Source organism: Elaeis guineensis, chromosome 8 (assembly GCF_000442705.2).
Source record: "Elaeis guineensis isolate ETL-2024a chromosome 8, EG11, whole genome shotgun sequence".
NCBI lineage: Eukaryota > Viridiplantae > Streptophyta > Magnoliopsida > Arecales > Arecaceae > Elaeis > Elaeis guineensis.
In genome coordinates, this window is record NC_026000.2 from 132,656,230 (window position 1) to 132,679,552 (window position 23,323).

The following is a 23,323-nucleotide window of genomic DNA, read 5'->3' on the forward strand; positions in this document are numbered from 1 at the left end:
TTTACAAGTGATCTACAATGTGTAAGGGCATTAAATCAGGTTCCATATAGATAAAAGTAAGAAATGCTAGGATCAAATTAGGCCTAGACATGGGCTGGACTAACGCAATCTCGCTTGTGCCGAAAGCTTAGTTGGCTACCAATATTTATGCAATTGTTCCTAGCATGGATACTAATATAGAGGATTACACACTTCTTTAAGCCAAGGGATGGCCAAATTTCTGATAAACAATTATTTTGTGCATCATTACACAAGAAATTATTTTGTGTATCATTTACAAATTTACACAAGAAATCACCTAAAATGAGATGGTGTTAAGGAGAAAAAAATATCCATTGAGATATAATAACATGCATCTATCAGTAAAATAAGTTGGAGAGAGGATGGATGCATTTCAATAACAAGATCCTGGCCCAACCCAAATGGCTTGTCGATTTTCCATAGACTCGACCCAATTATTTATTGGATTTTGGTTTGGGTCCAATATTAAGACCCATGCATGAAACCAAGTCGTCAAAGTCGGGTTGGGGTCAAACATGCTCAATTCAATTTGACTCATTTGCAACCCTAAAAAAGAGATAATAATATGCTCAATTCTAAAATTAAGATTGTATTAAGTTAGTATACAATGCATAAATATAACCAATTGTTAAGACATCCACACGGTAAGAGTTTCAAATTTTATATTTGTGATATTTGGATTTTGTAATTTTTTTGTTCTCAAACCTTTTTTGAAAGCAACACAATAAGGTTATGAAGGCACATAATTAATTTCAATCTACATGTAACCAATGTTTAGATACAAAAGAAAAAAAATTCAACAAATGAAACAAAAAGAAAAATATGATGTAAAGAAATATCAAGTGACAAAAAAGGCAACATATTTCTTACAATCTGATTTGCAGAAGCATATGATTCAAGGCATAATTCTCAACTATCATCTTATCAGCTAGGATACATTGCTTATAAAAGAAAAGTTAAAAAAAAAAAAGAAAAGAAAAGAAAACAAGAAGGATAAGTTGACAAACCAACTATCATTCCTCATGCTAACTTGTTTTATGGAGACTTACAATTGACATTTAGATCTACATTAAACATGTGTTTTTTAATAAAAACAATTGTAGATCTACCAAAAAAATAAAAACAATTGTAGATAATACATTAAACATAAATATGACACCATAATATATCTAAATAGTGAAAAGAAGAAAAGAAAGAAGACATTTTCCAAGCCGTGTCTGACGATATATAAGTATAGTATCTAAATAAACAAATGAAAATATGATGATGGTTGTGAGCATACAAATACCCAGTGTGAGGAGAGAATCTTCCTTTGGTTCTGGGTACTTTCCCCTTCCAACTGCGAGGAGAGAGGGGTCTTCTTCTTCTCCAACCAAGGAGATCCAGCAACCTATCAAAGGAGAGAGAGCGAGAGACCGCTTCGTAAGTATCGAAAGAAACCCCCTTTTCCTCCTCTTTTCCGCATCGGATTCCTCCGTCGATAGGGAAAAAAAAAAGCTCTTTTTTGATCATTCTTTGGCTTTTCTCTGTCTTTGACTTCGTCCTATGGGGTAATTCTTTCAATTTACTCCAAAAAAATTCCATCTTGATCGTTCTAGGTCGTTTTGGTTCCTCGATTTCGCTCGAAAGCCGTCGATTTGGAGGCGGAGGAATTCGGCTTTAGATTCAGCTGGGCTTTAATTTGGATCGATTTTGATATCTGGGTTGCGCGTGGGATTATTTTTGTTGGGCTATAAAGAAGAGGAGAGAAGATAAGAGGTAAAAAGTAGCAACCCTGATCATTTTTGCCTTGAAATAAAAACGAACTATGTGGGGTGGACTGAATTTTTGTTCTTTTTATGATCTGTGCCCTATGATGCTTCCCTGTGTCTGAAATCTCTCTTTTTTGGATGTTGGTTTTTCTTAAAAACCGTGTCTTTAGATGAGAACAAGCATCTTTTCTCCCAGCGTGGAAACTGACTTGAGAATGGAAGAAATGTTCCTTCAAAAATTTTGAGCTCTTGAATTGGTGGATGTTTGGCATCATAAAAGCATTTTCCCCTCGGAGAATTACAAGTTCTTGAAATTGTCCCTTTTTCCCAGTTTGGTTGCCTTTTTTAAAGCATGATTAAACAAATACTAGGACGGCTCCCTCGGAAGCCGTCAAAGTCTGCGGATAATCGGGATTCGAGTGGTGGATCAACTCCTTCATTGTCAAGTTCTTCTACCAGTTCAAGAAGTGGGGATTTGTTGAATAGTAGTTTTTCAGATCCGAGCAGTCAGGTTCTTCCTGGATTGAATCCGGGGTTGAATCATGGAAGCAGATACAGTCCAGCAGTTCAGTTGAAGCTAAATGGCAGTTTAGTCTCCCCCGCATATGAAGCATTGCCAAGCTTTAGGGATGTCCCAAGCTCTGAAAAGCAGAACTTGTTCATGAAAAAGTTGAACTTTTGTTGTGTTGTGTTGGACTTCACTGATCCAACAAAGAATTTGAAAGAGAAGGATGTAAAGCGGCAGACATTGTTAGAGCTTGTTGACTATGTTACTTCAGCGAACGGGAAATTTCCTGAGAATGTCATCCAAGAGACCATTAGGATGGTATCAATGAACTTGTTCAGGGCCCTCACTTCCCCTCCCAGAGAGAATAAGGGTTTGGAAGCCTTTGATTTGGAAGAGGAAGAGCCTGTGATGGACCCAGCATGGCCACACTTGCAAATTGTTTATGAGTTATTTTTAAGGTTTGTTGCATCTCCTGAGACTGATGCCAAGTTGGCTAAAAGATACATAGATCATTCCTTTATTCTTAGGCTACTTGATCTCTTTGATTCTGAAGACCCTAGAGAGAGGGAGTACTTGAAGACGATACTTCACCGTATCTATGGAAAATTTATGGTGCACCGCCCATTCATCAGGAAAGCTATTAACAACATCTTCTATCGTTTTATCTTTGAAACAGAAAAGTTTAATGGGATTGCAGAGCTTTTGGAGATTTTGGGAAGCATTATCAACGGATTTGCTCTGCCACTGAAGGAAGAGCATAAATTGTTCCTCGTTCGAGCATTAATCCCCCTTCACAAGCCAAAGTGCATAGCCATGTACCATCAACAGTTATCGTACTGCATCACTCAGTTTGTTGAGAAGGACTGCAAGCTTGCGGATACTGTGATAAGGGGTCTGTTGAAATACTGGCCCATCACAAATAGCTCAAAAGAAGTAATGTTCCTGGGGGAGCTGGAGGAGGTCCTAGAGGCAACTCAGCCTGCAGAATTTCAGCGATGTATGGTTCCACTTTTCCGCCAACTCGCTCGCTGCTTGAATAGTTCGCACTTTCAGGTGACATGCACAACAAAGTCTCAATTTGAACTAGAAATAATTTAACTGACTTATGTACTTGTTTAGCCCAGAAAGATTTTGCTGCTTCTGAATTTTCTTTCTTTGTTGTGTGTATGCTTCTTCTGTGTTTGGTAGACATGAATTCCTATACATTGAAAAAAATAGTTTTCAAGAGGCTTGAGAACTATTAACTATTTTAATTTGATTCTGTGTTTATGCAGAGCTTTTTTTTTCATTCAACATTGAATGCCATCTGAATAGCTATAGTTGTATGTGACTTGTAATATATATGTGATGTCCAAATCAAGTTGGTCTTTGGGATGAATTATCTTTTTTGGGATATTTTACTCACATAGAGTGTCTTAGTTTAATTATAAAATGCATAAACAAACAAGCCTGCTTCTCTAGGAAGTTGGAACACTTCGAAATAATGTTATTATGGGTCACAATGTTTTATTGACTTAATATGTCACCATTCCCAATACTTTAAGTGCATATTTTGAGTGCAAAATGCCAATTAAATCATCTTGTCCTGTCTCTGATTGCACTTGCTACTGACATGTTGTTATTTAAAATCTTTCCTCTAAGTTTTAAATGGCTCCATGTTGGTTAGCATGCTTTTTCACTTGGCTCAAAATTGGTGCCTTGGAGATTATTTTTAACTCCCAGTAGATCTTTTTTTTTTCCATAGTGTGTACACTCATGTTAAAGTAGAGAAATTTTAGAGAGTTGCTTGAGCCAAATTGCATAACAAAGAAGGTGGGTCTCCTTAATTACCACGTGGCTTCCCACGGTTTCATGGAACGTCTCCACTCCAACAATTCCCTGGCCAAGAACTAATCACTAACTCAAATTGTTGACTGTAGATCAAGAGTCACTTTTTATAGCATTTTCAGACTTTATAAATGTGTATATGTGTACATGCGTACATACACATACACATACACATGTATGTTTATATGTGTATGCATATACCATATGTGTATATGCTTACATATACATACTTAGAAATACATGCACATACTACATAAGTACATATTTGTGCATGCATGCATGCATATATGTGTACAAACTGGATGCAAATTGTGTGGTGTTGCAGAGATTACTCTGGGATGATGGATTAGTAACAAATACAATGATGTTCTGATGATATGAGTATGCCAGTAATGATCGTGGAGCACTGGATATGGAGAGGGGCTTAGATTTGTCTCAGGTTTGGAAAAAAGTATAGAATGACCAAAGGCTGCCTAAATGGAAGTTGCTAGATAGGATTTCATTTTGGTTGCTAGAGGTACAAGACCAAGATTTGTAACTAGTCTTGTTGGCTATGGTTTATTGTATAAATGTAATTTGACCAATCTGAGAGCCACAATTCAAAGTTCATGGTAGTATCTATTGCAGCTAAGTAATACATAATTCTCACATTCAAGTTGGCTGGTTGACAGATAAAATGGTGTAGGATCCATCTTCAATTAAATAATTGATTAGATGGTTTATTTATGATTAAAATATAATGAAATGGAATCTTGTTTTCTTACATCTGATTGATATGGAAAAGAAAGCTTCTTGCTTCACTGTAAATTTATTTAAGTAGCTCGGGCTAATTGCAATAGTCCATTTCTTTGATCCTCGTCAATCATAAACAGATCAGGTTTTTAAATACATCGATTCATATTAGCCTATTCCACATATATAGGAGAAATATTTTCTTGGGCAGTTAAATTTTTCATTTGTATTTGCTAAATCTCTCCATGTATAATGTTGATTCTTTCCTTTATCTTCACCATTTGCTTTACAAGAAGAAACTGGTTATCATCTCTCAATCCTCGCTCCTTTGTTTTTTTCTATTGTATTGCCAAAATGACTTTATCCACTTTTATAACCTCTTTGTATTCCTTATTGGTCTATGTTGTAGAGCCACTTGAATATTCAATCAGCTTTAGTGGTTGAATTTTTCCACTTGAATCTCTTCAGTCTTTCATCTCGTGTATGCCTTACTAGAGCAGGCATAGTGAGGCTTGCCACCATATATATCATCCAACCCATGCCATATTAAAGCACATAAGGTAAGGACTGACACTGTATGTATCCTCATATCCCCTTTGGGAAAAAAGTTATCCTGAGTAACCATCTTTATTTGAGGGCAAACTTTGGAGTAGCTGATTTTGCATCTAAACAAACTAACGCGAGGAATTGTAAGCTATTTTTTGGTTGCTACCTCCAAGGTTGTCACAATATGCTTTTAAAAGTCATCTTTACCCACACAAACTGTCCTGGTCAGCCTGCTTGATATACCAATAGGTTTAGTAATTGAGATCCAAGGTCATGTTATGATGCATTGGAAGGTTGCAACTTAGGTTGTTCTTGAGATGTAATTTTAGTTATCAATTCACTATGTTCTCCTGTCATTTCTGTTGATTTACTTTACAGAGGGTTATTTTCAATCAGGGAGTGAGATTAAAAAATTTCAGATTTTAATTGTTTGCTGATGAGATACATTAATGTAATAGTACCGTTCATGCTACAGGTAGCCATGAGCAGTAACCAAACATTATGAGGGTTGTTTAGGGAGTTAAAAATTTTATTTAGGATTTTATTTTCTACTAAATATGAGGTTATTAATTAGAGCTTCCTTTATGTAGGAAACCAATAAAAACTTGCAGGTTGTCTTTTCTCCTGTGGGTTGATGCTGGAGAACAAGCATGACGCCTGCAGCCCTGGCTGTAATTCCTAAGTCTAAGAATTAGTCCATTTCTATCTTCTTTTTTTGGTCTTTTCCCTCTGTCTATTTCACTTTGTTTCCCTTTTCTTTTTCTTTATTTCTCTCTGCAGCCACTAGCACCCAGTCAAATCTGGTCAGGTCTAGTGAACTGCTATTAGATCTGGACTCATCATGCTCTCAAAAAGCTTTTTCCCAGAAAGCCTGTTTGCTGCAGGCTCTATTCCAACAAATTGTTGGTTGATTAACAGCAAATCCTTCCTAATTAAAATCCTATATAGCCTAAGCTGGGCCACTAAACATATCTGCAGAAATGACTCTGTGTATACCATGTCTGAAATATATCATCTATTTTTCTGATCTTTTGCTCAATTCTTGGCTTTCTAAACCAACGACTCTAATTTTTCATCAATATTATTCCAATCCTTGGTTTCCACCTTCTTTCTGAAACCCTAGTTTGTCCTCTTACACAGGCTGTCCTGTATCAGTTAGTGATTTAGGGTTTCATATGCCTTTGGATTAATAATTTTGTTTTAATTTCCCATGATTTAGGAAGTAGTTATTGCTTTGGTTTCATATCCATAACTTAAGAATTGGAAATTTGCGATTTGAGTGCCTATTTTTAGGTTAAATTATATGACACTGGGGTAGAGACAGGATTTATTTGAGTAATCACTACCCCCTAGTTGCTGTCTTCTCATCAAATCTCCGCATGCATATACACACCGGTACAATGTTGACATTTTTAAATTTGGGACCTACCACATGGACATAAAGAAGCAGGACAGCCTTGTCATTGTTGACAATGAGTCACATAGCTTGGCTTTACTGCTCCAGTCATTCTGTTTCCCTTTATTCTTATGCTTTATTATATTATAAAAAATCAAAATGCTTTACATTTTTTTTGTAATAATCAGAAGGGGCAAATTTAGATCAACTTTCAGCTTAATTTTCTTATTCTTACATTCTTACTTCTCAATGTATAGTCTACCATGTAGCACATAAATTTTCACATGGAGCCATTTATAGCGGTTCTGGGACAAGGACTTGTTCTATGATTTATAATCATTTTTCTTAACCTTTTCCTTTGGGCACGGGAAGGGGGTTGGATTAATTTAGAATTATGAGTTGTGTATAGGACTATGAAAGGTTTTGTTGTGTGTTCATCTAAGCTACATATGTCAGAGGCTATTGCCTAGCTGTCCATCATGTATAGTGACATTACTGCAATCCTTAGAACTTGGTTTAAGTCACTCTGTTAATGCATTAAATGCATTTTGGCTGGGTTCTAGAAAGCATCATTTGCCATCTAAATTAAAAAAAATCCAGACAATAGTCCAAACCATCTTAAACATCTAATAATGTGTTATACTCAAGGTTGGTTGTGTCGATACCTGCAACTACATCGGTAGCTTATCGGTACGGGATGGTCAGCATGGTATAGCCCCATATTAGTACATGGTATTCTACTAGAGGCTTGAGTGAGACAATAGCTGTTGGGTTTCGGTCACAATGCGAAAATCGAATTTTAAAATTTTTAAAACAAACATATCAATAGCTTTAACAATTAAAACCATCGAACCGAAACTCAAATTCCAGAATCACCTTGTCGATGTTGATCAAAACAAAAACAAGTATGCAAAGAGATAAAAGTTCATACTTCCTCAAAAAAGCAATATGGTACGATGGTGATCTCCACGAGACTCCAAAGTAGAAGTCCTCCAACGGTAATCCACACAGAAGTGGGCCAAGATCCTTTCTAACTGATGTACTGCCGCAGTCTTTTCTTCACAAGAACATTGTCGGTTTTGAAATCGAAGTACGATCACATCAAAGCCCAGTCGCTTTCGATTTTGCCATTAGAATCACGCCAAGAAGACATTATTCAGAAGTCTCACAACCTAGGATTTGATTTTGGGCTCCAACACATGGAAAAATCAAATCCTAGGGCAAACTAGCAACACTTGCTAATTTTCTTACCACTCTTCTTGAAACTTTTCCCTCTCAATTTTTCTTTCTCTTTTTTTCAGGTTTTTTTCAGAATTTTTTCTCTCTTTTACACGCCAATTGGCTCTGATTTTCACCCAAAATCTAACACCTGGTCCATATGGGACGCCCCATATAAATAGGTGAAGAAGGGACGTGAGAAAGGACCAAGGGGCGCCAACTTTTAGCGTTCTAACTTCTCACGCGGTGAAATAAATCACCAAGATTTATTTTTGGCATAGGAGAGCCTTCATACAGAAGGACTCTTCTTCTGTGCCCTATAAATTTTTCATAAAAAATCAGCATGAAATAAATAGAGTTCTGGATGAGAAATGATGAGATAAGATAAGATAAGAGTCTTCTTTGAGGACTTTTCATATCTCAATGCTAATTAAGAGAGGGCGGCATTAATATTTTGGCGTGAGACCTGGTGGGTGCAAGAGACTCCTCCCACACTTGAAACAGTTTCAAGTTGGATAAGAACCAAATAAAAATAGACCTAATCCCATTAGATCAAAGACAATCGGTCTAGTTTAGCTCAAACACTTGGAACTGAAACTATTTAGGAACTTGGGTTCATACAATGTGCTGGCATATCAAATTAATCTTTAGAATTTACATTAAATCTTAATTAAATCAGACCAAGATTAAATCTCAAAGTGTGTAACCCATTGGGTTCCAAATCTAGCCAGCAGTGGACACAAGTTCTTGATGTAACTCTAATCCGATCAGATTAGGTCAGCTCAAGAGTTCCAATCAACTAGGACTCTTCCTAATTAATTCTCGAATTAAATTCTTTTAATTTTGACGAATTCATCAGTCAAGATTGACGTCTAGCAACGTGTCATAACTATCTGGAAGATTTAAAATTTTGATAAAAAATTATCAAAATATCCTTCAGTGGTAAATTACCGTGTAATTCAATCCTTCAGTCAAACAACATTCCAGATGAGCTGTGGGCATGAAAATATGTCAAATCCAATTGCTTATCTATATATATCTCGATCAGAAGGCGATGATTCAGTTGATGATATATTAAAAACTCCTTTTTAATTATCATCCTGCTTTGGTCAAAGACTTCCAGAATCATCAGCCTATGAGATCACATAGGATGTTCGCTCTCCTTATTAAGAATGATTGATCCCTTATTGATCATTTACATCCTCCATGCATACTTCACCACGTCCAGAACACCCCATGTAAGGATCAGAGAATCAAGTTAGAAAGTGAACCAAAACATAGATTCATGTACACAAGGTACCATGGAGATCTCAGGTTAAAGAATCACTTACACAACTCCCACTAAAGAACAATCAGCTAACATGTAAATAAGACTCAATCAGATGCTCTCTCGCAGGTTTATTCATTGAATTCATTTTCTAATGAGCATCCACATTTTTGTGTTAGTGTCACCACATAAGTGATTGTGAGATCAACCACCCTCATCTCTGAGCATACATAGGACATGTCAGTCTTACTGGTATCATTGATCTCCGACTCAATGAACCAATGACTGAAAATATTTTAAGTCATGGCTATCAAGTATTTAGGTCTCACTGACGTGATCTCATCACGGTCTTAAAATCATTGTCCAGATCTATGGGATTTATTATAATCTTAAAAATAATAATAAGATGCAGCATATAATGAATCGAAAATGCCTATTAAATATTAATGTCAATTATATGAGTTTGAAAGATAAATTACAGAAAATACTGTATCGCATCCCATATGCGATTGACTTGTAGGACATTATTCTTTCAATCTCTCACTTGCACTAAAGTCAATCGCCTCTATACTTGATGTCCATGCAATCAAGGTGGCGATCAAACTGCTGCAATGACAAGGCTTTAGTGAATGGATCCGCTATATTATTCTTGGTATCAACTCACTTCACGATCACATCGCGTCTTTCGACTATCTTCCAAACGAGGTAGAATTGTCTTAGGAGGTACTTGAATTTATGATGAGACCTTGGTTTCTTGACTTGAGCAACTGCCCCAGTATTATCACAATAAAGGGGTACTGGTTGTTTAATCCCTGAAACCACATCTAATTTTGAGATGAATTTTTTCATCCAGACGGTCTTCTTAGCAGCCTCACCAGCAGCAATATACTCAGCCTCAGTGACTGAGTCAGCAACAGTTTGCTGTTTAGAACTCTTCCAACTTACTGTCTCATCATACAGGACGAACACATATCCAGATATGGATTTACTATTATCCGGATCAAATTGAAAATTAGAATCAGTATAACCTTCCAGTTTTAAATCAGATCCTCCATATATGAGAAAAACATCTCGTCTTTCACAAGTACTTGAATATGTTTTTTACAGTTTTTCAATGATCATCTACGGGATTAGCCTGAAATCTGCTTACAATGTCCAAGACATAAGCTACATCAGATCTGATACATAACATAGCATACATTATTGATCTTACAGCTGAAGCATAAGGAATAAAACTCATTGTATTTCTCTCTTCAGGTGTCTTAGGAGACATCTTCTTAGAGAGTTGTATGCTATGATCCGTGGGTAAGTAATCTCTTTTACTTTCCTCCATGTTGAACCTCTCCAACATAAGGTTTATGTACCTAGACTGGGACAAGCCAAGCATCTTTTTTGATCTATCCCTATAGATCTTTATACTAAGTATATAGGACGCTTCACCTAAGTCTTTCATGAAAAATTTTTGTGATAGTCACATCTTGATCGATTGCAACGTTGAGATATCATTCTCAATGAGCAGTATGTCGTCCACGTATAAGATCAAGAAGACAATAGCACTTTCACTAGTCTTCTTGTACACACAAGGTTCATCCATATTTTTGATAATGCCAAACGATTTAACTGTCTCATCAAAATGGATGTTCTAGCTCCTCGATGTTTGTTTTAATCCATAAATAGATCTATTTAGCCTGCATACCTGATTTGCTTTCCCACTAGAGATAAATCTCTCTGGCTGAGTCATATAGATTTCTTTCTCAAGGTTTTCATTAAGGAAGGCAATCTTGACATCCATCTGTCAGATCTCATAATCATGGTATGCAGCAATAGCAAGTATAATCCGAATAGACTTGAGCATGGCTACCAAAAAAAAGTTTCTTCATAATCAACACTTTGTTTTTGTCTGAAATCTTTTGCCATCATGCTGGCCTTATAGATCTCTACCGGGTCATCTGCTCTAATCTTCTTTTTGAAGATCCATTTGCAGCCTATTAGGATCACTCCCTCAGGCGCATCAATCAAAGTCCAAACTTGATTGGTATACATGGAGTCTATGTTGAATTTCATGACATTGAGCCATTTGTCAGAGTCACTACTCATGACAGCTTCCGAATAGGTCGTGGGATCTTCATTCTCAATGATGTAGAATGTGTTGTCATTCTTAATGACAAATCTATATCTGAGCGATACATTACGTACTCTATTTGATCTTCGGAGAGGAGGTGTGTGTAATGACTGTCTTAACAATGGATACATCTGGTTGAGAATTAGCTTGTGAATCCTGGATGGGTTGTAGGTTTTGAACTTCCTCAAGTTCAACAGACCTCCCACTATTCCTTTTTTGGATAAACTCTTTCTCCAAGAAAACGGCATGTCTACCAACAAACATCTTTTGTTGAGTAGGGTGATAGAAGTAGTATTCTATAATCTCTTTGGGAAACCCACAAATCTGTATTTTTCTGATCTAACATTCAGCTTATGTCTATCAATATTTTTCACATAAGCCAGACAACCTCAAATCTTAAGATGTTTAAGACTGGATCTTTTACCTTTCCATATCTCATATGGAGTACTAGAGACAGATTTAGATGGCACTTTGTTCAAAACATATGCTGCGGTCTCGAGAGCATATCCTTAAAAAGAAATTAAAAGATCCGTGAAACACATCATGGACCGCACCATATCTAATAAAGTGCGATTCCTCCTTTCTGTAATTTTATTTAATTATGGAGTGTAAGGAGGTGTCCACTGAGAGAGTATTCCATTTTGTTTTCAATGATCGAAAAACTCACTAGTTAAGTATTTTCCTCCTCGATCAGATCGAAGAGTTTTAATACTTTTATCAGTTTGTTTCTCAACCATTCTTTGATACTTTTTAAATTTGTTAAAGGCTTCGGATTTGTATTTCATTAAATACACATATCCAAATCTAGACATATTATCAGTAAAAGTGATGAAGTAAGAGTATCCACTTCTAGTTTGAGTCGATATTGGACTACAAACATCAGTATGTACAAGGTCCAATATGTCACTCACCCTTTCTCCATGTCCAGTAAATAAAGTCTTGGTCATTTTATCTATGAGACAAGATTCATAAGTTTCATATGATTTAAAATTATAAGGATCAAAGAATTTATCTTTGTATAACTTGTTAATTCTTGACTCATTTATATGACCAAATCGGCAGTGCTAGAGGTATGTGACATTCACATCCTCTTTCTTCCTTTTTTTCATATTATCAACATGAAGTATATTATTATTAAGTGATAGGAAAAGAAGACCATTATCAATATAAGCATTTTTATAAAATTCGTTAGAAAAATATATAGAACAACCATTGTTTTTTGCTTTTATTTCAAAGTTTTGTTCTAATATCAAGTGTACAGAAATAATATTTCTAACGATATTAGAAATATAATAACAGGTCTTCAGTTCCAAAATTTTGTCCGAAGGCAATTTTAAAATTTTGGTTCTTATAGCTTCGGTCTGAATGGACTCTCCACTAGCGCTGAATAACTCGAAGTCACCTTTATTCAGACTCTTTATTTCCTGCAGATTCTGCAACGATTTGCAAAGGTGTGAGCCATAAACGGTATCCAATACTCAAGAATCCAAAATTGAAGTACTTAATGATAAGTTAGTTTGTATCATATACAAATCTTTAGCAACATTTGTCTGTTTCATAGTTGCAAGATATTCTTTGCAATTCCTCTTCCAGTGCCCCTCCTTGCCACAGTGATAGCAAGTACCTTTGGCGGAGACCTTCGCCTTCTTCTTGGAGATGCTAGCCATCATCTTACTTTTTTCGAAATTCTTCTTACTTTTTTTCTTGTTGATTTTATCGACAAAAAAAATTGGAGCCTTTTCACTTTTTAAATGGTTCTCTGCTGTTTTTCAGCATGTTCAGTAGTTCAGGTAGGCTAATTTTCAGTTTGTTCATACGATAGTTTATGACAAACTGAGAGGAGTCGGAGAGAGACTGCAGAATCAAATCCTGGCTAAGTTCACCGTCCATGACGAAATCCAATTGTTCTAGACGAATGATCAAATCAATCATCTTTAGGACATGAGTTTGCATAGACGTGCTTTTAGTCATGCAGGTACGGAACAACTGCTTAGATATCTTATATCTAGTGGTTCAACTTTGTTCCCCATATAACTCCTTAAGATTAAGGAGTATGGAAGGAACATCCATGTCCTCATGCTGTCTCTGAAGTTCATTGTTCATCGAGGCAAGCATGATGCATTTGACAGTCACACTATCATCCTTCCACATCTTATATGTGGCCCTTTCCTCTCCTCAGATGTATCTTCTCCGATCGTATCGGGTGCAGGTGTATCCAATATATAGGAGACTTTCTCCTGAGTGAGAATAATTTTTAGATTTTTTAATCAATCCACGTAGTTTGGTCCGATCAATTTGTTAGCATCTAGTATGCCTCTAAGTAATAATGAGGATGTCATATGTGTAGTTTATCTACAATGACAAGAACACAATATAAGTGGACAACTCATGATGACATGCACAACTAAATTAGGACTTTTGTCTAATTGTATCTCTCATTTTTTTAATGAATTTCATAGTCCTCAAGTATGAAAAACGAGAAACATCCTTATATTTCTTAGTGGGGGTTGAGATCCCTATTCCTCATAAACACTTTGTGGATAGCACAACAAGCATTCATGAGTTCAAGAGTAGGTAACTCTTTACCAATTGTACCTCATACAATTTTCAACATTTTTTTCTCTTGCCTCTAGATTACTTATAGTCTTGTGGATAGCACAATAAACTAGAGTGTTCTAGTTAACGCTTCAATCCCACATGGTCATAGTATCATACTTAAACAATGCTGTCATTGTGGATAGCACAACAAAGCAACACTATTCAAATATACCATAAGCATCAATATGCATTTAGTCAATATCATATCAATTTCTATAATAAACCTTGTGGATAGCACAACAAGCTCACTAAGATCTTGACATATTCTATTGACCAAGCTTGAAGGAAGGCTCTTGTAGTATCTATATCACTAAGCAATCTAAATCCGAAATTCAATAAGACCAAACTGGTCAGGTCAGTAGGTGGGAGGCTCCCCGTAGCTTTTCTTAGACACCAATAAAGTTGGCCAGGCCAGCATACGGACCTAATTAGAAAATCATCTTTAATACTTACCTAGACAACAATTGATCAAATGAATTCGATATTTGATTTGAAAATGAATCCCGACATTACAACTTAATATAATTTTATTGAGGGTCTTTGAACTAGTCTCGATACATCCTAACTACAATTACATAAAATATACTATACAATATATGCAATTTGGTATGCTTTTACAAATCATAATAACAATTATATTATCATGCCAAAAATCATATAAGGGTGCATAAAATGACTTAACATATATCAAGCTTAGCCAAATAGAAAGCAAATCCTAATCAAATTAGGCATGCATAACATCCTTAAACATGAAATCAATTTAAGCATCAAGCAACCGTGAAACTATAAATTTCATATTATCAAAAATTCATAATTTTAATAACTAAAATTTAAATCCATAGTTCATATAAAATCAAAAATAATTTTTGATTTTTAAGACCGATGCTAGAAATCGATGCAATATTTTTGGTAATATATGAACTAGAACAATTCTATACTACAACTTTGTACTTGTTTGATCGAATCTAACAAGGGTGGCTCTGATACCACTGTTGGATTTCGGTCATGCAGCGAAAATTAAATTTTAAAATTTTTAAAACAAACATATTAATAGCTTTAACAATTAAAACCATCGAATCGAAATCCAAACCCTAGAATCACCTTATCGATGTCGATCAAAACAAAAACAAGCATGCAAAGAGATAGAAGTTTATACTTCCTCAAAAGAGCAATATGGTACGATGGTGATCTCCACGAGACGCTAAAGTAGAAGCCCTCCAATGGTGATCCACACGAAAGTTGGTCAAGGTCCTTAATCGGTGTGCTGCCACAGTCTTTTCTTTATAAGAACACTACCGGCTTCGAACTCGAAGTACGATCACCCCGAAGTCCAGTCATCTTTGATTTTGCCACTAAAATCATGCCAAGAAGACATTCTTCAGAAGTCTCACAACCTAGGATTTGATTTGGGTTCCAACACATGGAAAAATCAAATCCTAGGACAAACTAGCAACACTTACTAATTCTCTCACCACCCTTTTTATAACTTTTCTCTCTCAATTTTTCTCTCTTTTTCTCAGATTCTTTTTAGAATTTTTTTTCTCTTTGACATGCCAATTAGCTCTGATTTTCACCCAAAATCTAGCAACTGGTCCATATGAGACGCCCCATATAAATATGTGAAGAAGGGACATGATAAAGGACCAAGGGGCGCCAACTTTTGACACTCCAACTTCTCACGCAGTGAAATAAATCATCGAGATTTATTTTTGGTGCAGGAGAGCCTTCACACAGAAGGACTCTTCTGCATCCCATAAAATTTTCATAGAAAATTAGCGTGAAATAAATAGAGTTATGGATGAGAAACGATGAGATTAGATAAGTTAAGAGTCTTTTTTAAGGACTCTTCATATCTCAACGCTAATTAAGCGGGGGCGGCATTAATATTTTGGTGTGAGACCTGGTGGGTGCAGAGGACTCCTTTCACACTTGAAATAGTTTCAAGTTGGATAAGAACCAAATAAAAATAGACCCAATCCCATTAGGTCAAAAATAACTGATGTAGTTTAAGCTCAAACACTTTGAACTGAATCTATTTAGGAACTTGGGTTAATACAATATGCTAGCATATCAAATTAACCCTTAGAATTTATATTAAATCCTAATTAAATCAGATCAAGATCAAATCTCAAAGTGTGTGACCCATTGAGTTTCAAATCTAGCTAACAGTGGACCCAAACTCTTGACGTAATTCTAATCCGATCAGATTAGGTCAGCTTAAGAGTCTCGATCAACTAAGACTCTTTCTAATTAATTTTTGAATTGAACTTTTTTAATTCTGACGAATCCACAAGTCAAGATTGACATCTAGCAACGTGTTATGACTATCCGAAAGATTTAAAATTTTGTTGAAAAATTATCAAAATATCTTTTAGTGGCAAGTTATCGTATAATTCAATCCTTCAGTCAAACAACATCTCGGATGAACTGTGGGCATGGAAACATGTCAAATCCAATTGCTTATCTATATGTATTTCGATCAGAAGGTAATGATTCAGTTGATGATATATTAGAAACTCCTTTCTAATTATCATCCTGCTTTGGCCAAAAACTTTCAGAATTATCGACCTATGAGATCACATAAGATGTTTGCTTCTGTTATTAGGAGTGACTGATCCCTTATTGATCACTCACAATCTCCATGCATACTTTATCACATCCAAAACACCCCATGCAAGGATCAGAGAATCAAGTTAGGAAGTGAACCAGAACATGGATTTATGTACACAAGGTATCATGACGTTTTTAGGTCAAAGGATCACTTATACAACTCCCACTAGAGAACAATCAGTTGACATGCAAATAAGACTCTATCAGATGTTCTCTCGCAGGTCTATTCAATGAACTCATTCTCATATGAGCATCCACATCCTTGTATTAGTGTCACCACACAAGTGGTTGTGAGATCAACCACCTTCATCTCTGGACATACATAGGACATGCTAGTCCTATCGGTATCATCGATCCCCGACTCAATGAACCAATGACTGGAAAGATTTTAGGTCATGGCTATCAAGGATTTAGGTCTCACTGGCGTGATCTCATCACGATTCTAAAATCATTGCTTAGACCTATGGGGTTCATTATAATCTTAAAAACAATAATAAGATGCAGCATATAATGAATAAAAAATGTCTATTAAATATTAATGTCAATTACATGAGTTTGGAAGATAAATTACAGAAAACACCCTATCGCATCCTATATATGATTGGCTTGTAGGGCATTATTCTTTCAATAGCTATACCATATGTTGGTAAAGTACTGTATTAGGTCCTTATACCATATTATGTTGTATAGCCCAGTATGGCAAACCTTGCTCGTACTATATATAATTTTAATATTCAGATGCTTCCAACATATTCATCAAGTGGTCATTAAAGGAAACCAGTATCTCATATATGGTATGCACGTTCCTTTCAAGAAAAAGCTAAGAGAAAGAGCTAGGAGCATGGTTCGCCAAAGTAATACCGGGTGTCGTATTGGTGATACAATATGGTACTAAAAGTATGGTTTGCCAAACTAGTATTAGGTGTCATACTAGTGATACAGTATGGTACCGATACAATATGGTACTAAAAGCATGGTTTGCCAAACTAGTATTGGGTGTCAGACTATTGATACAGTATGGTACCGGTTCAATACCATACTTGACTCTTAGTACAATACCATACCAACCACCCTAATATTGATATGATATTTGATATTGAGATGGCCATCCCTTCTGAGGAAAAATTGAGGTAGCGAAATCCGATTTATAATCCGGTTGAGATAGTGGAGGGTAGTGGCCACTTGAATACAACGTCTCAAACGAAGGATATGGTCATACCTTGGCTATGCGGAATAGGATTCAGTGTATGATTTGGATCCAGATACCTCCAGCGTAGGGATTGCTGAACCGACCTGACTTGGGAGGTTTGGTTTGTACTGAACGGTTTAGCCATTCAGTGCTGACTTTGATGGTATTGATGCAGCCAGATGTTGCTTGCTCCCCCCTCTTCGATGCTGGTGGTTATTGATAAGCCTGGCCTCCTCTCTTTCTAATCTTAAGACCCTAAAGTCTCAAATTTTCGTTGATTGAGTGCTCGTTTTCCCCTCGAATCCATCCTCGTGGCCTTCGATTCGCTCATATTCTTGTGGCCTTCGATTCGCTCATATTTGGAGGTTTTTTGTGGCTCAATAGTCCAAATTTGAGGCACAGCTTTGCGATCTTTGTTCTCCTTGATTGGGTGCTGTTTGGATCGTGGGAAGCCATGATGCTTTGATGCCCTCTTCCTCGATCTCTATGCTCTATCGAGGATCTTGTGTTCTTTTTGACATCATGATGCTTCTCTGCCCCCTTCTCTCTCCTTTCCTCCTTCCCTCCCTTGTCCTCTCCCTCCCTCCCCTCCTCTTTGTCCTTCTCTCTCTCTCTCTCTCTCTCTCCTCCTATTTCAGTATGGACCTGTACCATACTGAATTGATCGTCAGCCGGTACGAGCCTCGGTACTGGTTTCGTATACCTTGGTCTAGGCACCCTACCCTGCATGCAAGGTCATTTGTAGCAACAGCCTCATGTTCCTAACCATCTCGATGGACCCATCCCTTGTATGCAATTGTATTTTTATGGGCTTTTAGTTCATATCCTGCATAGCATGAGCGGACGGCGATTCACCGGTGAAGCAAACAAAACCATGGGGCCACGAATCATATGCACCTGTACCATGTCCATCACTACCTTTTGAGCTACCAGATGCATCATCCACTCGAATTGTCATCATTATCTTCGCTCATATCGAGAGATGATCTAGACAGTGGGTCATTCGAGGGTCACTGCTTTCTGAATCAGAATGACCAAGCTCCACATCCACTCTCTTCAGTGGATGTATAGTTTCTGCTTTCTTTCCCATTCTTGCTGATTTGAAAATCTGCTGTCTTTCCTTGGATGCCTCTGTTTGTTTGGTTCTACTGGGTGGCTCGATTGAACCCACCACCCTGACTGGCCCTCCCTCCCAACTAGACCAGATACCATGATGGCCTCTTCTTGGAATCTCTATCAAATCTATAGGAGGATGTCTCGGACATGGGGGTTTGTGATGATTATCGAATCCCCTCTGATCTCTATGATTGCTCGGCTAGTTGTGATTGTGGCATGTATCATTTTGCCCATTGTTCTACCCAATATGATCATGGCTAGTTGTGATTCTGGCGTATGATGTGAATATCTCGATATAGAGCCTTATTATTTTTTTATCCAAAAATACATTTTTTAACGTGAAAAATTATATGATTAAGGGTGGAGCTGGCCTGAACTGGTACAAACCATTGTAAACTGAATAGAATTGGGTGGTTCTACTTGGTTTGTGTCGGCTAGGCCGGTTCAGGGCCTGTTCCAACCTGGTAGCCCATGCCGTCCCAGTTCTAGCCTAGAACAGTTTGGTATGCCCCAAACAGAAACAGCAACCCTTGGTTGGGAGGATATCAAAGGAAGCATGGAGTTGAGCTACTTTCTATGGTATGGGGTGTTTGCCTCGGGATTTTATTTTTAAAAGATAGGCCTCATGTTTTAACTGTTTTAAGAGTCCAGCTTTGAATGTTCCACTCTGAAATTTTCTTTATATATAGTTAGATCATATTTTGGCATAGATGTGCATCCTATCAAAATTGTACAGTGAGTTTTAACAATATTCTGAAAACTTAAAGTAATTATAGTTTTACACATTGTACAGATAGAAAGTAACTACTTGAGTTTGAGGAAATCCAAAATCAAAATGGAGGGATGGATGTAGTTCGAATTGCAGATTTTCCAGAAAAAGGGGCTTGTTTCACATAAAGAAATTTATAATAACAAACGATCCTTCTATTATAAAATAAATAATGGAAATTTCCAATTTATTTCCTAAGTTAGTCTGGTAATGTTGTCGTCTCCATGTTAGTCTGGACAGTAATAACTATGTTTATGGGAGGACAAACAATAAAGAAGTAGCAACCACTCAGTGAAAAGGAAATAATAAGCACATCCCGGCTTAACACCCACTATTCAGAATTTATCATTGTTATAACTTGGGCAAGATGGGAGCCGTGCTATACAGGTCGTAAGACAGAAGAAGTAATTTGCAGTTTATTTCAGTCATATTTCTATCAGAAGTGAACTGAATCTAAATGTGTAGCAACCCTATCTGGATTGTGACTCCCAAATTAGGATTATGCAACGTTTTGAATCATTTGAACATTCAGAATGTTGCAGAGATATTAAACTGTTGCAAATGCATTATAACAAGAAAAGAGTTGTCAATGGTAATATGAGCATGAGGGAATTTATTGTAGGTAAAAATGTGATAAAAATGTAATATCAGCTGAAATTGTTGGGCCTTTAGTAACAATAATGATACTATAGTACACTCGTGCAAGCATCTACATGCATGTTGTGTTGGTTACAAGGCCATAGGTGCATTATTGTTGGTAACAGGAGGGTGAAAGGTTTCAGCTGAAAACAGTATGTCTTAGAAAACACTATGGTTTAGGTGTGTAGAATTGGTCGATACGATGAATGGTTTCAATATCTATGATCAACCTCTTTTGGCTCACAAATCTCACTAGAAATTGGAGTCACAAATCACCTACTAGTTATCTGTTTATCCCCATGCAAATCCATCATCTGATGGACACTGCTGGCGTAGGGCATCCTCCAACTTTGCATTAAATATATGTAAATATTGGATGCAATGAACAATATAAGATCCATTTAGACGTCACCACTAGTCAGGTTCTCTCTTTTAGAAGCAATATTTGGTTTCTTACACATGTGCTTGCAATCTTTTGAGGATTTTGGTGAGCAAAAGGACTAATATTAAGATGTGGTGACCCTAATAAGTTAACCAGGGTAACAATCTATCACTATCAAGTACGAGCATGTAAGGAATTACGCTTTCTATTTCTGATTGCCTATTGGAAGCTGGTGAAGTTTCATGATTCGTATTACAGCTTTGAGATAAATAAGAATGATAAAATATATTCTGTCAGTGTTGTTGAAAAGGCGAACAAGCTTTAACATGGCTATTTGAAATTCGAAATGCATGGATATTCATATTATCATATCTTTAATTTGAAAATTAAAATTTCATCTGATATGCATGTGAACAAATTTTTGATGACCTTGATGATGTGCTTTAATTGTTTCCTTGCAAATAGCTTGTTAATAAAATTATGCAGGAAGCTTCTTGTGGTCCTTTTGCAGGTTGCAGAGAGAGCATTATTTTTATGGAACAATGATCATATTGAAAGCTTAATCAAACAAAACTGTAAGGTGGTTCTACCAATTATCTTCCCTGCTTTGGAGAGAAATACAAAGTCTCACTGGAACCAAGCTGTTCAGAGCCTCACGCTAAATGTTCGTAAGATATTTTCTGATCATGATCCTGAGCTATTCACGGAGTGCTTGAAGAAGTTTGAAGAAGATGAATCTAAAAAAGAAGAGATTAAGTCGAGACGCGAGGCCGCATGGAAGCGCCTAGAAGAAATTGCCACTTCGAAAGCTGCAAGTAATGAGGCTGTTCTTATTTCCCATGTCATGCCCCATCAAGTTTCTTCTGGTTAAAACCATGTCTATTTGGTAGCTCAATATATTCAATTGTCTAACAAGATTATGATCATGGAAACGGGTAATATTGGATACTTATGGATTGTTGCTCACCTTTTGCTTCTGAATTGTTTGGGTTGTCAGGTCCTCAAAGATCCATGAACACTGTACAGGGTTAAACTGTGTATAGGAGGTATGAAGGATGTGAAGCAACAAAAATGTCAAAAACTTGTTGGAGATTACAACCGTTGGACAACCACAGGAGAACAGAACACAGCCTGTCAGTTTGGGCGTTATGCTTGACATGTGAAAGGGTGTTGTATTCGAAATTTGCAGATGACTGCTTTACCTTTCTTTTCAGATTTTGGTGATGATTTGTTGGAATATTTATTGGAGCAGTCCTCATTTATTGATGGTTGTCTTTTTTTCAAGCAATTGATGCTAGATGAATGCAACGTTGCTGTAGCATGAGCCATGAATACAATTATCATCACTTCTCCTTTCTTTCTTTCTTTTTTTTTTTTTAAATGAAATGAACCGGCAGCACCTTTATTCCATGGATCTACGTTTGCGTGAACCGCTGTTTACTTACCATGGACTTTAACGAATAATGCTATTTGAAGTGTGGAAACTTTGTTTTCGTTGTTATACTATTTTAGGTCCGCTCCTTTGTAGATAAAAAATTTATCTAACAATTTATTTTTTTAGATAAATATTGTTTAAATAATATTTAGATAAAAAAATAATTTATTAAAAATTTATATTTTTTAGATAAATATTTTTCAGATAATATTTAAATAAAAAAATAATTTATTTATGTTTTTTTATGTATAAGAAAGTGGTTTGGAAATTTGTCATTCATGTTTCTTTGCATTATTATTTTTTGGATAAGTTATTAAAATTTATTTATATTTTTTATAATATTATTTGTGCTTTTTAGGTTTGAAGAAAGTAGACAATTGAATTATTGGACATTGAATGATGGAGGAATTGAAGATGAGAATATGATATTTTAGAAATAAAATTAAATATTTATTTTATTGATTGATTGGAAAATGATTTAGTCATTTTTTAGATGGACAAGATTAGGCATTGAAAAATAAGGCATTGAAAAATAAGGATGAAATATTTAAAAAAAATTAAATAAATTTTTTACTAATTGATGAAAAAATGATTTAGTTATGTTTTGGATGGATAATTTTTTTTTATATTTTATGGATAAATATTATTTATAAAAAAATAATTTATTTATTTTGAAAAATATGAAAATATGGATAAGTTGGTCAATAAAAAAATAGGTCAATTTTTTTATGATATTTATCTATCAAAGAATAAATTTTGAGGTCAAGATTTATTATCTTAGTACGGGATTTTATGTTGTACCATATTATTATAATATAAATATATGGTTTGGTACAGTATGAGACAACGTATCAAATAATGATATAGTAGTGGGAGATAGGAGATAGTATATCAGTAAAATATCGATGTTACATTGATATGGTATAGTATACTCCATATCTGAGTCATGTTGGCAGTGTTCGCAGATTTCTGTTGGTTTTTAGGATTGAAATATGTCAATTAACTGTAGGGGGGTGGCAGTTTCCACCTTCCCATGAGGTGAGCACTTTGCCTGCTTATTTTTCTTGGGCATCCAGCAATTGCTAATTGCTACTCCACGGCTTAGATAGACAGCCGCTGATGAAGTTTATTAAGTTGGTCGATGGACGCCAAAAGTGCGTCCGCATACAAATGTGGTCGCGATTATAAATGAAATCT

General features: G+C 36.0%; 1 protein-coding gene across 4 annotated transcripts; it reads left to right on the forward strand.

Annotated features, from left to right (window-relative positions):
- The first annotated feature begins 1,284 nt into the window (after positions 1 to 1,284).
- On the forward strand, positions 1,285 to 22,052 carry LOC105034340 (serine/threonine protein phosphatase 2A 57 kDa regulatory subunit B' theta isoform). 4 transcript variants are annotated; one of them, XM_010909464.4, is made up of 5 exons: positions 1,285 to 1,443; positions 1,620 to 1,779; positions 1,943 to 3,333; positions 21,203 to 21,506; positions 21,689 to 22,052. In XM_010909464.4, the coding sequence occupies exons 3-5, from the start codon at positions 2,125 to 2,127 to the stop codon at positions 21,721 to 21,723; spliced, it is 1,548 nt and encodes a 515-aa protein (XP_010907766.1). In that variant the 5' UTR covers positions 1,285 to 1,443; positions 1,620 to 1,779; positions 1,943 to 2,124; the 3' UTR covers positions 21,724 to 22,052. The 4 variants fall into 4 exon arrangements, with proteins under 4 accessions (XP_010907766.1, XP_010907764.1, XP_010907768.1 ...); XM_010909462.4 differs by having other exon boundaries at positions 21,203 to 22,052; XM_010909466.4 differs by lacking the exon at positions 21,689 to 22,052 and having other exon boundaries at positions 21,178 to 21,564.
- Positions 22,053 to 23,323: the final 1,271 nt, after the last annotated feature.

What these genes read in the sequence shown, in the direction of transcription:
- LOC105034340 (XM_010909462.4), top strand. Translation starts at nt 2,125, where the DNA reads ATGATTAAACAAATACTAGGACGGCTCCCTCGGAAGCCGTCAAAGTCT. An exon ending in TGAATAGTTCGCACTTTCAG is followed by an intron (nt 3,334 to 21,202) that starts GTGACATGCACA and finishes GTCCTTTTGCAG; the next exon opens with GTTGCAGAGAGAGCATTATT.